General features: G+C 42.7%; 1 protein-coding gene across 1 annotated transcript in view; it reads right to left on the reverse strand.

Moving 5' to 3' along the window:
- VCAN (versican) overlaps window positions 1-17,671 on the reverse strand; it is a 108,691-nt gene extending 91,020 nt beyond the window's left edge. The window contains exons 1-2 of the mRNA XM_056112474.1: window positions 17,434-17,671; window positions 3,613-3,688 (exon numbers count right to left, since the gene is read on the reverse strand). Of these exons, the coding sequence (XP_055968449.1) occupies window positions 3,613-3,682 (70 nt within the window). The 5' untranslated portion in view covers window positions 3,683-3,688; window positions 17,434-17,671. The remainder of the gene's footprint in view (window positions 1-3,612; window positions 3,689-17,433) is intronic.
- Window positions 17,672-18,328: the final 657 nt, after the last annotated feature.

Below are 18,328 nucleotides of genomic sequence, written 5' to 3' on the forward strand. Positions count from 1 at the left end.
ATATCACATGTCTTTTTAGATATAATCAAAGAATTTTTTATATTTGGTATTTATCGAGTTCTTCCTGCAATCCTAAATTAAATTCTGTAAGAATTCTTAGTCTTAGGGGCCAGAAAGAAGTACTGTGGGTAAAGTGTTTGCTTTGCATGTGGCAGAGCAGGGTTTGATTCCTGGAACCACATAGGGTCCCCTGAGTACCACCAGGAGTGACCCCTGAGCAAAGAGCCAGGAGTAAGCCCTGAGCACTGCTGAGTATGGTCCAAAACCAAAACAAACAAACAAAGAAAATTCTTAATGTTTGTTCCTTTTCAGTCTTGACCACAGTATTTTTCTCTGGGGTTCCCAAGCAATGTCAGAAGTCCTCTGGGCCAGCCCTTGCAGTAGTTGGCTCAGCAGGGCAGGTCTGATAGTTTAATGTTTAGCCCAACAATGTGGTGCTGCTTAGGCCCAATGGTGCTGGGACCACCGTGGCTATACCTGGTGGGGTTCAAGATGGTGAGGTAGAGGTTGTACAGTGAGGGGGGAGGGGGGAAGGGGGGAGGAGGGATAGGGAAACCATGATGTGGTGTGTCAGGGATCAAACCTAGCACATAATGCACCACTTTAGTCCTTTAAATTGTCTGCCCGGGTCCCTCTCAACTTATTTTCCAAATTTCTCTCTAAACTTAAACCTATTGTTTACTCATGATCTTTCATATAAATTGGTAAATCCCGCTGGGATCGTCTGTGGAAAGTAATTCAAACTTGACTCATATTCCTCTTTTTTTTTTTTTTTTTTTTTTTTTTTTTTTGCTTTTTGGGTCACACCTGGCGATGCACAGGGGTTACTCCTGGCTCTGCACTCAGGAGTTACTCCTGGCGGTGCTCAGGGGACCATATGGGATGCTGGGAATTGAACCTGGGTCAGCCGCGTGCAAGGCAAACGCCCTACCCGCTGTGCTATCTCTCCAGCCCCTCATATTCCTCTTAAGAGGATTTCATTATTTTGTGAAAGAATTTTTTTAAAATTTTGTATTTTTTGCCAGTAGTCCCAAGAAACAAAGAAGTGAAAATACTATGACAAAGAAGAAAGAAAAGAAAAGAAAAGAAAAGAAAAGAAAAGAGGGAGAAAAGGAGGGAGGGAGGAAGGGAGGGAGGGAGGGAGGGAGGGAGGGAAGGGAAGGAAGGAGGGAAGGAAGGGAGAGAGGGAAGTAGGGAGGGAGGAAGAATAGAGAGAGGGGGAGGGGCAAGGGAGGGATAGAGGAAGAAAGGAAGGGAAGAAGGGAGGAAGGAAGGGAGTGAGGGAGGGAGGGAGGAAGGGAGGGAGAGAGGAAGAGAAGGAAGGAAGGAAGCAAGGAAGGAAGGAAGGAAGGAAGGAAGGAAGGAAGGAAGGAAGGAAGGAAGGAAGAAAGGAAGGAAGGAAGGGAAAAAAGAAAAAAATGATCAGTCTAATCTATCTGATCATGAGCTTTCTGAAACTTACAGAACTACTCAGTTATATATTGGAACAAAGTGATGTCTCAAGGCAAATTTCCCAAAAGCATTTATTGTTCTGGATGTTTATAGCTATAAGAAAATTAAAAGCTTCAGCTGTATATAAATATAAAGTGATATAGAACCCAGTCTTAGCAACAGGATTAACAAAAAAAAAACTGTGTGGTCAAGTCTTTTGTGTACAATGTCTTGGGTTTTAATGCCATGAATCACAAGAACTAAGTCTAAGTCCACTAAGTCTAAATATTTTAGTAAAGAAATTTAGTAGTTCAAAGCATAATGTTTAGACTGTGCATTATTTATAAAAACAATGACAACCCTGCTACCTGCAAGAACTTGTCTGAAACTCTGACAATGCAAGTAACAAAAAGCATGCTAAGACAAAATTCACTGCTCTCACCAGATGGGCTTGAGTTTGAAAGTGAGTAAAGGGAGAAATCTTTAATTAATGGATCATTCATTATTAATCTTCTCTCTGTCAGTAAATTCTAAAAAGAAAGTATGATATAAATTCTAACTACACAATTTGACCAACTATATAAAGACTTGACCAAATGTCCAATTGAAAAGATGGGAATTTATCACTCTGTCAAGTAGTAAACACAGTACTTTTGTTCAGTTACTCATGGAAATGTGACTCCATTTATCAAAATTGGAAGAACACTCAATAATTTGGTCAACATTAAATATTAAATATAATCCATATAGCTAAAGCAAAGTGTTTTTTGTGAGTTAAAACCAATAACCAGTAGATAAGATGTTCCTTAATGTTAGTTAATGACCTTTTGAGTCGATAGAAATAAATGGAGAAAACTTAAAGATTTAACTTTAAAGTACAGAGGTTAAGATTAAAGCATTTGAACTGAATAAAACAAATTTACATCTGCACATCTCTATGAACTTGACAATTGTTTGACAAATGGGAGCTTTATGTTTTCAATATTTGTTCCTTATATAAAAAAATAACTCTGAAACTGACCCCAAACTAATTATTTCTCCTAATAATCATGGTCCATGGGACTAGACTGGCTGTGTTGCCCTCTATGCTGTTACCAAATTACTGTACAGTTTCTACATTAGGTAGGTGAGCTTTGATATGACAGTGTCCTCCTCTGCCAAACAAGGAGAATGAAAAAAACTATCTCATTGGAGAATTAAGACAAAATGGACTACTTGTATATAATAATTATTGCAAAGCCTACTAATAAATAGTATATATATTGCTTGATATTTATACTCTTAAAATATTATATGAAGAAATAGTATAGTGGGTAATGCATTTGCCTTGCATGCGTCCGACCTCAGTTCACTCTCCTGCACCAATCTGCACAGTAGTAACCACAGAACCATCCAGAAGCTGGCTCCAACTTCCATGGACAATGGCCCCAAAATTCAAATAACAATGATATATTTATTATAATTAAATGTGATGTAGAGCTGTGCCACATGTATTTCTCTGCATTGCCTTTTTGAGTAATTTCCTTGTTCTAAGTATGAAGTCTAATTCAGTTTCAAGTGGAGGGTTGACTTATTCCTTAGGGATCCTTCACTACTTTTCTTATAAAAGAGACAGAATAGTAATTGCCAATCTTCTTTAATCTTCTTAGTTCTTCTCAAACTCTATTTTCCAGAGACTTTTATAGCATTTTTTAACAGAAAATACTTCAGTAGTATTAAGATGGAATCTTAAAATAGAATCCATGACATATATTAATCCACATGCAGTGGGGATGCAACTGAGAAAACACACATGCTTTGACAGCATCTGATTCATTATTTTGACTTGATTAATTTATTCAAACTTCTGCCTAATTAGTTTTCAGCCTAATACCATTATTAGCTTAATCAGCATTGAATAGAAAACAATTTAATCTTGTTTGTTAGTTTATTTTTGTTTGGGGGCCACACCTGGTAGTGCTCAGGGCTTACTTCTGGCTCTGCGCTCAGATATCACTCCAGGTGGGGCTTGGGGAACCACATGGAATGCCAGGATCAAACTCTGGTTAGCCTTGCACAAGTCAAGCGTGCTCCCTGGTGTAATATCACTCAAGCTCCCAAATTAATCTCTACCTATCGCTCCCACTCAGTAATTAAAATTTTATTTTAATAACACACCAAAGAAATTGTTGCCAAACTCACCATTTTGTTGGGAATTGGTTGTTATTAAGATAGAGCATATCCATAAGATGATTTTTATATTTACCAACATCTTGTCCTAGAAATGAAAAAAGTAAAGTAAATAAGCATTCAGATTTGCCGTTGGGGTGTGATAAATTACATGGTATTTGTGCACTGTATGTACAGGAATAACAAGAGTACAACAGTACATGAAGCAGCATCTCATAAAAATGGAGGGGACTTACAACAGAAGTTATGCCAACAATCTACTCATTCATGTAAGAGTTACCAAAGTAATTCCAAAGCCTGATGTGGATACATATTACAATGTGCAACCACAACTGAATAGGTTGCAGGAAGAATAACAAAGACCACAATATAAGTAAATAGTGGCTATTCGCCAGCACAAAGAGGGAGTAGTGACCACAAAGTCTATTTAGAAACAGGAAGCTTGGTCGAGGATGAAATAAGAGAAGGTGATGAGTAGTTAAGATACTAAAAGGGATTTGCCTTGAATGTGAAGTAGGGAGGCCACAAAACAGAATAAAGACCTCAGCAGACTTTTAAAAGCACACCATCAAATTAAGTTCTAGGAGACTAAACAAACAAAATGTATTGTGTAGGGGCTGGACTGATAGTACAGCGGGTAGGGCATTTGCCTTTCATGCAGTCAACCTGGGTTCGATCTCCAGCATCCCATACTCCTGGCTCTGCACTCAGTCTCACTCCTGGTTCCTTGAGTACCACCAGGAGTGATACTGAGTGCAGAGCCAGGAGTAACCCCTGAGCATTGGCGGGTATGAGCCCCCCAAAAAAGAAAAATCCAAAAAAATGTATTGTGTAATTAGATATCTATACATCACACACACACACACACACACACACACACACACACACACACACACACACAGAGTATCTTCTATATTGAAACTCTAACCTGGCTCTGTCTTTGTCCATAGAATACTGTATGAATTTGGGTAAGACAGAACAGTGTAGCTCTGAGAATGGTCTCTTCTAGCTTGAATTCCCATGAAGTAATTATTATAAGGAAAAGAAGTAATAGTTATTTGAGGATCATCTAGAAATCAAAGAGCCAAACTCAGAAAAAAATCTCAGATTATTTAATTTTCACAGATGTTCCTTTCCCAGCAACTTATAGTATTCTGTGGCTACCTGAGTACCACCTTTCCATCTTTATGACAAATCTCTAATTCCAATTTTATTATCTTTGTTCCTTCATATAAACTATATATGTGTGTATATACAGATACATATATTTGTGTGTATATATATATGTATACACACACATATATATATAAAGGATATGTACTTAAAAGTAGTTTTTCTCAATCTTTTTTCGAATCGTGGCTCCCTTTCAAGTTTTTTTACTTCCGGTCATCCCTTGTTCTATAGTAGGACCACTTGTCTTTTGCCGTGAACCGCATTTACATTATTTTTACCTCTGGTCCCCTTGGAATATCCTGATGGTCCATAGCAGCGATATAGCCCACTAGTTGAAAAATGCTGTTTAAAAGGATCATTGGGGATAGGAGGGCAAGCTTTTCTTGGAAATGTGTATTCATCTTAAGAAGAGAAAAAAATTGCGGGGAGAAAGGGTCCCTCATTCATTGCTGGTGGGAATGCCGACTGGTCCAGCCTTTTTGGAAAACAATATGGACATTCCTCCAAAAACTAGAAATTGAGCTTTCATATTACCCAGCAATACTAACTCCTGGGAATATATTCTGGAGATGAAAAAAATTAGAGTAGAAATGATATCTGCACTTGTATGTTCATTGCAGCACAGTTTACAATAGCCAGAGTCTGGAAAAAAAAACAGAGTGCCTGAGAACAGATAATTAGGTTAAAGAAATTCTGGTACATCTACACAGTGGAATACTATGTGACTATTAGAAGAGATGAAATCATGGAATTCGCATATAAGTGGATGGACATAGAGAGTATCACGCTAAGTGAAATTAGTCAGAAAGAGAAGGACAGACATAGAATGATGGCACTCATTTGTGGAATATAAAGTAGCATAATATAAGACTAACACCTAAGGACAGTGGAGATAAGGGCCAGGAGGATCACACCATGGTTTGGAAGCCGGCCCCATATGCTGGGGGAAAAGGCATTCGGAACAGAGAAGGAACCACTAAGTAAATGATGATCGGAGGGATCGGAGATGTGTGCTGAAAGGAAACCAAGGACCAAACATGATGACCTCTTAGTATCTGTATTGCAAATCACAATGCCCAAAACCAGATAGAGCAGGAAGGATTTTACCTGCCACAGAGGCAGAGAGTGGGGTGGGGTGTGGGTAGTGGGTGGGACACTGGGAACAATGGTGATGGAAAATGTGCACTGGTGGAGGAATGGGTGCTCAAGCAGTTTGAATAAAATGCAACCATGAAAATTTGTAACTGTATCTCATGGTGATCCAATAAAACTTCTTTTAAAAAAAAGAGGAAAAAAAAGTGAAAATCTGTTTGTTTTTTTTCAATAGATATTATTACGAGAGAATATTTCTCTTGAAACTTGTAACTATCTTGTACTCTTTTTGTTTTGTTTTGTTTTGTTTTTTGGTTCACACCTGGAAATGCACAGGGGTCACTCCTGGCTCTGCACTCAGGAATTACCCCTGGCGGTGCTCAGGGGACCATATGAGATTCTGGGAATGGAACCCGGGTCGACCGCGTGTAAGGGAAAAGCCCTACCCGCTGTGCTATCATTCCAGCCCCTATCTTGTACTCTTGAGGGCATAAGATACCCAAGATGATGCTGAGAAGAATCAGAAAATTAAAATTAAAAATTTCCTTTTGATTACATTATGTATGCTCTGAAATAATTTTTTGAACATCTCTAATAAATGAAATTTAATTTTATTTAATAAATGATAAATTAAAAAAATAAATAATAAAATTTATTATTTTGTTTAAGGGCCATACCTGACAGTGCCTAGGTCTTGCTCCTAGCTTTGTGCTCAGGGATCACTCCTAGAGAGGCTTGAAGTATAGTGGTGCCAGGGATCAAACCAGGGCTCAGATGCCAGGCAAGCACCTCACCCTTTGACTTTCTTTTCAACCCCAGAATCGTAAAATTATTATAGCTCCTGAAGATTATTTAAGAAATCTGACACATTATAAATCTCATGTTTTCCAAGTATAGGTTGTTTATAATCACAATAAAAGATTGCAGCTGATAATCTTTAAGTAGCCTTGACAATTATGTTTATCATATAGTTAGGATATATTAATAGGTTATTAAACATTAACTGGGAAACTTAGTTTTCTACATGTCTGAATTTCCTGTAAGTTATCACAAAAGGGAATATACATTTACGTACAATATCATTACAGTAATTCAGGTGACAGTAAATAGACCAGTTTCATATGCCTATATTTGAAGTTTAAAAAAAAAACTGAATTTTAAGTTGGATCATAAGAAGTTTTAAAGATAATACATTTATTATTTATTAATTGAGGGCTGGAGCGATAGCACAGTGGGTAGGGCGTTTGCCTTGCACGCAGCCAACCCGGTCGGCCCAGGTTCAAGTGCTCTGTCCCTCTCGGAGAGCCCAGCAAGCTACTGAGAGTATCTCGTTCACACGGCAAAGCCTGCAAGCTACTCATGAAGTATTCGATATGCCAAACACAGTAACAAGTCTCACAATGAAGACATTACTGGGCCCACTCAAGCAAATAGATGAAGAACAGGAGGACAGTGCTACAGTTTCAGGAATTGAATTCAAGTAACAAAACTTTCTTATATTGGGTTTATAAATAGCAAGCCATATTGCACTTCAAAAAAATGTCTTGTCGGGGCCACGGTCATAGTCCAGTGAGTTGGGCACTTGCTTATATGGGGGTTCAATCCGTAGCATCCTAAACAGTATCACGAGCACCATCATGAGTAAAAAAAAAAAAGAGGAAAATTTTTTTCCTCTTTTTTTGAGTATTCAAAATATACATATACATATATATTTTAATTTATAATGAATCACCATGAGGTACAGTTACAATTTTGCAAACTTTTGTTCTTACATTTCAGTCATACAATGTTCGAGTTCCCATCCCTCCACCAGTGTCCATTCTCACCACCAATGATCCCAGTTTTCCTCCCACCAGCCCTATCCCCGCCCAACCCGCCTCTGTGGCAGGGCATTCCCTTTTGCGCTCTCTCCTCTCTCTCTCTCTCTGGATGTTGTGGTTTGCAATAGAGGTACTGAGTGGTCATCATTCAGTCTATAGTCTACTTTCAGCACACATTTTCCATCCTGAGCAGGCTCTCCAAGCACCCTTTACTTGGTGGTCCCTTCTCTATCTCCAAGAGTAATTTTTGAGTGCAGTGCCAAGAGTAAGTCCTGAGCACCGCTGGGTGTGACCACTCTCCCCGCCCCCCCAAAAAAATAAATAAAAAGAAAGGAAACATCTTCTCAATTATTTTCTTCCTTTCTTGAGGAAACTTTGAAAACCTAGTGCTAAAAATCTGGCTCCACTTTTAAATAGCCCTCAATTCTAGTTCTTTATCCTCTACTTAAACTCTGTGGTTCTGACTAGGCTGCTAACTTCCTCATTCTCGTAGCTTTTTAATAGTTAAAATTAGCACTTAATTATTAGAGCAATTGTGATAATAAAATAATTTACATTAAATATAACAGTAATATATAGCATTTCAGTGTTCAGTATTTGTTATTATAGATGTTGTTGCTACTAATTTAGGTCTTCTACAAATAACATTTTCCTGGTTTCATATCACAAAGAGTAAAAAGAAAGGTATACAAAGTTCTTGGATTTGAAAATTATACATTGGATTAATACCATATTATCAGTATCATGATCACGACCATCCTGTTGTTCGTCGATTGCCTCAAGCAGGCCCCAGTAACGTCTCCTTCGTCCTAGCCCTTAGAATTTTTTAAAAAGTGCCATATTCAAGGCTCTTTCAGGGTTAGGTGAATGAGATCCATCATTGTTACTGGTATATGGCATATTGGGTATGCCACAGGGAGTTGGCCAGACTCTGCTGTTTGGGCAGGTTACATTTGGTACCCTGCCAGGTTGTCCAAAGTAAGAGTGAGATAATAAGATGTCGCGCAGCCACCAATGCGGCCTCGCACTTCGGGAGCTGGGTTTTATAGTCTCTGGGTCTTGGCCGTTGATGGGATTACACAGCGCCAGAGGGCCAGTTGGTGGGTGTGACCCCTGCCTACTGGAATGTGGAGGATCTGGGTGGAGGATGCTCAGCCCCAATCCGAGCAGGCTTGGAGATCTCAGCCCCAGGACCCGCATGCCTTTGTTCCTCTGTCGGTACCTTCAGTATACAAATTTATTATTATGGCAAAGTGACTTAAATGTCATTGCTATTTGTTTTAAAGTATTATTTATTTTACATGCTTTATCTTCTCTCTAGAATAGAGAGAATATCTTCTTCTGGAAGCCAGCACTAGTATAATCTTCACCTTACTGATTCTCAGAATGTTTCCACAATGCCAGGTTCACAGTAGACCCTTGAGGATATTTATACACCAAGTACATGACCAATGCTTTCATTTCCTTCTCAGAAACTTACTCTGAATGAAAGCAAAATGACAGTGATGCTTTAAAAATATGTGTAAGTAGAATAATAACTGAAATACATTTAAGTAGTTCAGTTCAATAATTACCTTAATTCAATAATATGGGATGCTAGTTAATATACAACAGTATACATCTCATAACAAAAACAGAAGGAAAAATGTGATCCACTACTGAATTTCCCCAAGGTATTGGTCCAAAGTCTAACTTTGTGCCCTACTTCATTCATACAACAATGTCCAGATCCCAGACCCCTACCCCAGGAAATGAGAAAATGATCCCTCATTTATGTAATAGTTAGGCTCATCACATTTCCTAAAGTTGCCTCTAAGACAAGATTGGAAAGGAAGATAGTACATGAAAAATACAAAGGAGAAACCATTCATTTATTATTTACATATAATAAGCAGTCATCATATTTATTTAAATATATACACTTGTTATATAATTGCATAAATGTATTTGAATATCAAAATTCCATATATTCTCTAAGTCAAAGATCTCTGTCTTCATTGAGAAAATCAGATCTAACAACCCCAGTTCCATATTCTAAATATTTCAGAGTTTTTATTGACCTCAGCTGCCTCAGAACTACCATCACCAGTTTCTGGGAATTCATGGGCATTCATCCTACTTCTCAGATTTTCTTGACTTTATGTCCAAGCTCTTGGTCATTATGTAACACTATTTGCCCTCTGCACTGAAATTGCTAAAAGTGAAGTGTTTCTAAAGTCTCTTTCTTTGTTTTTAACACCATTTCAATCCCCATTTATATTCCTCTGCTCTTCCGGGTCTGTCTTGTAAGTGTAATCTGTTTGTGATAACAAGTCTGTCTGCTTAGGAAAACCTAGGAGATATGAGAGGCAGTGTCTATTTTTAGCTTTCACTCCTGTGAAATCAATGAGAGGAGAAAGTCACTGAACAATCAAAGCACAGCTGACTGAGACTGTTTAATTGCCTCGGAGACATGAGACAAGGTCAACAGAACTTCTATCCATGACAAATGTCCGCAAAGTTGATAAGGGTCAGGCCAGGATGGCTGCCTCAGAGAGAGTCAATGTTCTAGTAAACACACATTTAGTATTCTCCCTTCATCTTTGGGAAACCCCACTGAGCAAAGGGTGACTTAAGGAAGCAGACATAATGGTTTGGTCTTCCAGTCTTCAAATTAGTAACCCTGGACAACGAATTGTCTAGGTTACCAAGGCCCCAGAGTGGATGCAATGAATATTCCTTAAAAAATTGCTCTAGGTGCTTTCTTACAAGAGAAATGGCCATAATGCAGAGAAAAAAATCACAGTTAATACATGGAATCTCAGTAGTTTACTTCCCAAGAGTAAAGGTGTCATGTGAGTTTATCACTCACCTACTACCGGATGCTGATTCTGAAGAAGAGGTTAGTCTTTTCATGCTACTGCCCTTTAGTACTGCTCTGTTCTCTGCCTAAAAAAACTTCTTCCTCATAACTCAACTTAAAAATCACTGCATATATTTCCTTTACAAGTTCTATTTTCTTCATAGCACATATCACCATTTTGAATGTGCACACATGTTATTTATATATAAGTGCATATATGTGTGTGTATACATGCACACATATATATAATTTACTTCCTCTACCCACATTAATATAAATTTTAGAAGAATAGTCTTTGATGTTTTCTTCATTGCAGTAACCATAATGCAGAGAACCTTGTAAATATTTGTTGAATGAATATGCCCATTTTTCAAATAATTATATTCATGTTATCTACACCACTGGGTACATTGTTTTCTCTATGGAGATAGGTCAGAGGTCAGGGGCATATTTTGGCATGCACCAGAGGTAAGCCCGAACCTCACTACTACATGCCTCCATTAGCACCACAGGGCCCAGTGCTGGAGACCCTCTGAGCAGCACTGAGGTGGCCCTTGAGGACCTCACTTCTCCAGAACACAAACAGCTTTGCATCCTCTGACACTGCTACTAAACTGCCTCGCCTGGTTGGCCACGTATTACTGGGAGAGGTCATGGTTCCCTGAGTACCGCTTGGGATTCCCTCAAAAATACAGCCCCTCATGGAGAATATAAAATGTTTTGGCCTAGCTTGCACCAGAACTGCTATGCTGTCTCATGGCCCCTTAATCTTTTCAAATATGGTATCTAGATTTTATGTTATGCAAAAAATGGGTTTCTCTATTCCTAACTTGTTGTTTCAAAAATTCTATCTTTTCCTTTATTCATGTTTTATAAATGTCATTCCCTACCATTATACTTGATTCATATTAATTTTTTCATAAAAGACTGGATATATTTTGACTTGGATTTTTAGTAGACCTAATAGTTAATCCCTAAATCTTCTATTGAATACATGTTTCACAATGATTTTCTATGTACAGTTGAGTCTATTTCTGGGTTGGGCTTTTTTTTTTTTTTGGTCATTAAGCCACACCATAAATCAAAAGTACATTTCAGGGGCTGGAGCGATAGCACAGCGGGTAGGGCGTTTGCCTTGCACGCAGCCAACATGGTCGACCCAGGTTCGATTCCCAGCATCCCACATGGTTCCCCGAGCACCGCCAGGAGCAATTCCTGAGTGCATGAGCCAGAAGTAACCCCTGAGAATCGCCGGGTGTGACCGACCCAAAAAGCAAAAAAAAAAAGTACATTTCCGGGCTGGAGCAATACCACAGCAGGTAGGGCGTTTGTCTTGCACGCGGCCAACCCAGGTTCGCTTCCCAGCATCCCATATGGTCCCCTGAGCACTGCCAGGGATAGTTCCTGAGTGCAGAGCCAGGAGTAACCCCTGTGCATCGCCAGGTGTGACCCCCTGCCAAAAAAAATGTACATTTCACTGACCACTTAAACACAACCATCCATAATGTATATATGCAATTTACTAAATCTAAGTTACCAAAGGAACTGACAAAAATCTACTAATTAAGGTGAGCTTGTCCAAAACATTTATCTCTACTTCCCTTGTTCTAATTCCATATCAGAAAATATAGGACCTGTGTTTTCTGGAAAAGTGCAGAACTATACATCAATCAACATGTTTTCTCAATTCAGAGAAAGTAGACCCCAACAGTAATATTAGTGTGTCCTAGTAATTTCTCAAGGTTGATGAGAAAATAACAGCCTACCTCTGTTAGTAATCTGTTTTCTTTGAAAGAAACACTGTCTTGAGAAATTTTGATCAGTTACAGGACTATATCTAATTTTAAATTCAATATCTAGTGGTCTTTGTTCATAATGAAATAAAAGTATTCAAATCCCACTAAGAAAAGAGAGCATACTTAAATAAGGCTGAGAGACACCACACAGGTTCATATCTGTGCTCTCAAAAGTTCTAAGGGTCAATTAGTGACCATTTACTAACCACAAAATACTTAAGCAAAATAACATAAGGAAAAGGCCAACAATGACTATATCTTAGCAGTAATCATATCTACCCTTAAGTCAGCTTTCTAGGTCCTTTCCAAATAGAACTTAAAAGTGTGCAGATACAGTTATCTCGGCTATCAGAGGCATTCTCCTCCAGATTACAAGCACAGAGAAAAAGAATAAACCCACCTCTGTAAACATGTAAATCTAGGGGATTCTTTTCAAACTTTATTTTTTTTTAAGCAGGAAATACAAGTTAGGAATTACTTTTAGTTTTTTTTATCTCCTAAGAAAAACAAAACTTTGAACTCATATAAATCTTAAACAGTGATTGTCTTGAATCTCATCCCTTTTCCCACCGCCCACAAAAAGATTAAGGACTGTTGACTTCCTGCTGGAGGAAGCAATTGCTCAATCACACTGGAATCCATTGGAACTCTTTGCAGTATTAGTCCAGACAAGCATATACAATTGTAAAACAATCCTTTCTTTACCTAAGAGCTCCCAGCTCTTAGCCTTATGTCAGCGTCTGAGAGATTCAGTTTGGTAATATACTCTTATCAAATTACAGGCTTCCCAAACTGGGAACAAATTCTGTTTCAGAAAACTAGCTGTTGCTTCTATTGGTGCCTTATTAATTGTATATTAAACACACAACATGCTATTTTAGGACGTTATGTGAATTTTTCATGAGAGTTTTGACATAATTGCCAACCGGTACTTAAAATAATTTAAGTCACAGCTTTTAGAAGAAACCAAAAAGAAAGAAAAAGCGCAATCAATTAGATATTAGAACTCGCGATTGAAAAGATTACTAGAACTCCATTCTTCCTAAATAAAGGGAGTTTACAAATGATACTCTAAATGCTGGCTCCTACCTAGTCTGTGTCACGCGCATGTGTCAACTGCTCTGTCATCTAATAACTGTGTGCTGAGTTTGCACTATATGGCTGTATTAAAACTATGATGCCATATGCATGATAACCTTTCAGTATCTGTATTGCAAAGTACAATGCCCAAAAGGAGTGACAGGAGAGGGAGTAGGGAGAGACAGAGACAGAGACAGAGACAGAGAGACAGAGATAGAGGCAGAGACAGAGGGACAGAGAGAAGAAAACCAGAGGCATGTTCTAGGGGGCCGAAAACTGGGAACACTGGTGCAGGCAAATGTACACTGTGGAGGAATGGGTGTTGGAACACTATATGACTGAAACCTAATTATAAACAGCTTTATAAGGTCTATCTCCTAGTGATTCGATTTAAAAATCTATTTTTAAAAAAGGTCCTGATGCCAGAGCCCTCCAGGAGTGATCCCTGAACTAAGAGCCTGAGTAGCGTCAGGTGTGGCCAAGAAACAAACAAACAAACAAATCTCCAGATGCACAGGGATCTGAGTCCCTAGTCCTTTATGATCTGAGCCCATGGATTCTGACCAGTCCCTGCCAAATGCCAATCATTTATTCTGCCTCGAAGAGCCCTTCTGGACCGTCTAGAAAGTGATTATCCTGCAACTGACTATAAATCGTCTTTAAATGGACTTAAACGTTTTAGAAGTCAATAGGAGTCCAAGACAAACTCGGCTCACTTCGTTTGCCAACCAGTTTTTTTCGTGGTGGATTTTCACTTTGCCCCTCTAGAACGGCAACATGCCCTCTGCCTCTCCCACTACTCGCGAGAATCCAGAACTAGTCATCTGCATGCGTCTCACCCTCGCGTGTCACGAGGGAGTCCCCGCGATGCGGGTGCGCTCGGGTTCCCAGGGTGGCGCCAAGCCACGCCCCCGGGGCTCTGGGCGGGGCCGCCTGGGGCGCGCGGCCAGCAGCGGGGGACGCGCAGACTCCTCGCTCCGCAGTGCAGCTGTGCCGGGGCCCGACGGTCACGCCCGTCTCGGGCGGGGAGCGGCCGCCGCGGCCCACGTGGCGGCGTCTGGAGTGCCCTGGTGTTTCGGGGAAGCCCTCTGCGCTTCCTGCCTCCTTGCAAGCTGGGCGGCTAGCCGATGGTCCTGGCCCCTCTCAGGGGCACGTTTCTTCCCTGCGTTTGCATCCCGCCACGGAACCTCAGTGAGGACCGTTACCGCTGATTTTAAAGTCTAGCATACAAGGAGAAGGGAAATTAAGTTCCAACCCTCGGAATCCCCCCTTCCGCCCTTTTCCAAGGTGTTTTCTCGCATCTGCCCCCATCCCGGTATCTTTCATACTCCGGGCAACCTTCCTTTCTCTTCTTTTTCCTCCTGGCGCCCTCTTTTCCCAAATTTCCACATTCTAGGGGTATGGTGAAATTGAGGAAGTTTAAATTTCGTGCTAAGTAGAAGGAAACGTGATTGCCCCGGGGAAGTTTAAATTTTAGAGGCCTTCCAGTTCAGATAGAGAAGGGAGCACCAAATAAAGGATGTTTGGAGGATCCTCCCAGGAGGGGGAGATGCATGTCGAAAGTAGACTATGGACTGAACATGTTTGCCACTCAATGCCTCTTTTGCAGACCACAACACCCAAACGGAGAGAGAGAACACAGGGGATTGCCCTGCCACAGAGGGGGGGGGGGGGGATGGGGGGATGGGGGTGGGAGGGATATTATCCATGGTGGTGAAAACCGGGCACTGGTGGAGGGATGGGTATCTGATCATTGTATAATTGAAACCCAAGCACAAAAAATTGTAAATCTACAACTGTAAAAAAAAAATAAAAAAAAATTTTAGAGGGCTTCTTCTGCGGAGCCCTGGCATCGAATTCAAAAGGCTTTCAAGTCTTAGTAAGATTTGCAAAAGTAAAAAAGCAAATATATATATATTAAAATACAGTATACATATATAATACAGTATATATATAAAATACAGTATAATATATATTAAAATACAGTAAAATATATATTTTAAATATATAATATTCTTTTTTTCTTAAGATACGTACTCTAGAGTATCAAGGCCCTCCCACCCCCATTGACCCTAATCATGTGCGTTATCCATTGGGATAAGATACTTATGCTATCGGCACAAAAATAGAGAGAGATCTCTCTATCTGTAGCTATATCTACCTATCCTTTCTGGATCCACCAAACACCCAGATTTATGTTACAGATTCGGAAAACAAACCTAACGGGAAAAGGGAAGCTACAGTCCTCGATCCTTAGACACTAAGGCTGTGATCGCGCTTCCAGGATTTGTGGAAGGGGGGTTCCTTTCTCTCCTCCCTGCTCAGTTTCACCGTCAGAGGGCGCCCACATCCACCATAAAAACGCCCTATTTCCTAGACGTCGGGGCTTCACGGTCCCGCAGTCGGAGCCTGTGGGCGGAGCCCAGGAGCGCTGCGCCTCGTGGGCTCCTCCCTCTCCTGCCCGCCTCGGCGGACCCAGGCGGCGGGGATTTCACACTAACCATTCATTTGTCAGCCGTGGGGGAGGGGACGCAGGATAAAGACAGAGCAGAGTCTGGGCGAGGGGGAGAGAGGCAGAGAAGATGGAGACAGGGAGAGACAAAGATGAGAAAAGGGGCGCAGAGAGCACGCGGCGGGACGTGGCTCCAGGCGCCCTGCACATTTCTCCTCCCTCCGCAGCATCTCCCAGGAGCTCGCCCGAGTTGCGCGGCCGCAGCTGGACCCGAGGGAGAATACTTTAGGCGATGACACTAGTTTCCAGCCCTGCTCTCGTCTCCCTCACACACGGACTGCTCCACGATTAGTGACACAAAGTTAGCGGGGACCGCCCGGACCTCTCCTCCCCCCCAACCCCCCAGCCCGCAGGCAGCGCCCACGCCTCCGCAGGGCGGCTGGACACTCCAGCCCCGGGTGTCCCCCAAGGGCTCCCGGAACACGCTTTTCGCAGCCTCTAGACTCGCCAATAAAGTTGCTCAACTCGGACCGAGAAAGGGGAGGAGGTGGGGAAATGGGGAAAGAAAGGTGGAGTGCAGACACCCGGTCTGGAGGGCTATTCTAAAGGCCCCGGATTCGAATCCCTTCACCACCTTTGTCTAGAGAGGGCTCGGGGCTCTGGTTCGCTCTCTGAGATCGAACAGAAAGACTCCACTTCGCTCTTGGGGTGAGATAAAATTCTCGCACATGCCAGCTGGTTCAGGACAGGCTTTTCCCGCCCAGGGGCCTCCCAGACCTCCGCAGCGCTCCAACAACCCCACCCCCAGCCCTTGCTCGCTGCGGGTCGGCCCCAGCGCACCGAGCGCAGGACAAAAGAACCCAGGGGCGCCGGGGGAAGAAGACCTTGACAGCCCCCAAGTGACACAAAAAACCACGCCTTGGTACTCTGCAGCCACCCTCAGCCAGACCTCCTGCTCCCAGACCGCTGCGGGAAGAGGGGGGTCACGCCCGTGCAGGTCCCGTGCTGCCGGGGCGCCGGCTTACCCTGTCAGGGGCTTCCCCCGAGCTTTCCAGGAACGCTGGCCACTGACCACACACCACGGGCCAGGAACCAGGTGGCCTGCACCGGGGAGGTTTCGGAGACTTTTAAGTCTGCAAGTCTCCTGAGTCCCCATTCAAACTTTTGCCTCTAGCAGGTTAACAACAAAAATTAAGTCTCAAGATGCCTGGGGTCCCTCCCTCTTCACTACCCCAAGGCACCACGACTTTTCCAGGGTTCTTTACAATCCCCTACCCCCCCCCCCCCCAATTCCATTTGTCCTCCTTTACCCACCTTACCCCACCCCTAGCTTCTTTTGTCTGGATCCTTTTCAGCACCATGGTCCCTCTCTACTCCTCTTAAAACGTCCTTCTGAAAGTTACCTGCATTTTTTTCAATGTATATATCCCCTCAACTTCGCCTTTACAAACTACTTCTCTCTGCCGCTGCAAAAGCCTTCTGCTAATTGCAATATACTGTTCCCCCACAAAGCTCGCTCTCCCCCACCCCCACTCCCCATAAGTTTTTATAAGGCGAAAACAAAAGAAACGTGATTACCTTGGAAGGAGGCTTATTGCAGTTTAGGGATAAGAATTCACCGCAGCGCTACGCGAAGGGACTCGGCGTTGCAGGGGCGGGTCACATAGGAAATGCGGTGGCCTGGGGAAGGTGCGCGGATGGTGCGGGACAGTGCTGGAGGATGCGGGAGGATGCGGGGCTGGATGCAGATCGCGGCCCCAGCGTCTGTCCCCAGCACCTACTGTTGGCCGCTGTTGCGCCCGCCCGCCTGGAGTTCTTCCCCAGAAAGACTTGGGTCAGCTCGCCTGCAAGTTCAAATACGGGTTGTGACACCCATCATCATTATATCACTGTACCGTCAGCACCGAGGAGGAGACTCGGCAAGGAGGAGGAGGAGGAGGAGAAGGAGGAGGAGGAGGAGGTGGTGGTGGTGGTGGAGGAGGAGGAGGAGGAAGAGGAGGAGGGTTCATTCACGAGCTCCCGAAGCGCTCGGCAGCTCCAGCCACTCCTGAGAGCCCAGGCTGGGAAAGCAGGCAGAGGGGCGGAAAGGCAGGGACCGCCTGCCTCCCTCTCCAGGCACTCCCACCTCGCGGCGTCTCTTCCCGGCCAAGAGTACCAATCGGCTTGGGGACACAAGCGCTCCCCATTCAGCGACTCACCGAGTAAGAGCGCGCGGGGCGCACGGAAACCCCAGCCTTCCCTCCCCTTCCCCACCCCCACTTCCCCGCCCCCCTGCGCAGCCAGTTCTGGGTTGGGGAAAGGAGCCCCGGGGCTCCGGCGCAGCGGGCCAGCACCAGACAATTGAGTACCATCAGAGTTCCTTTGTCGAGCTACAGAAAAGTCTGTTAAACCAGTAAAGAACTTGGTTCTAGCGTGTTTACGCAACCACTGAGCCTCCCCGGCCCATTGGAGGGAAGTGTCAGGCTTACGTCTT

This window comes from Sorex fumeus, unplaced genomic scaffold (genome assembly GCF_029834395.1).
Source record: "Sorex fumeus unplaced genomic scaffold, SorFum_2.1 ptg000018l, whole genome shotgun sequence".
Classification (NCBI taxonomy): domain Eukaryota; kingdom Metazoa; phylum Chordata; class Mammalia; order Eulipotyphla; family Soricidae; genus Sorex; species Sorex fumeus.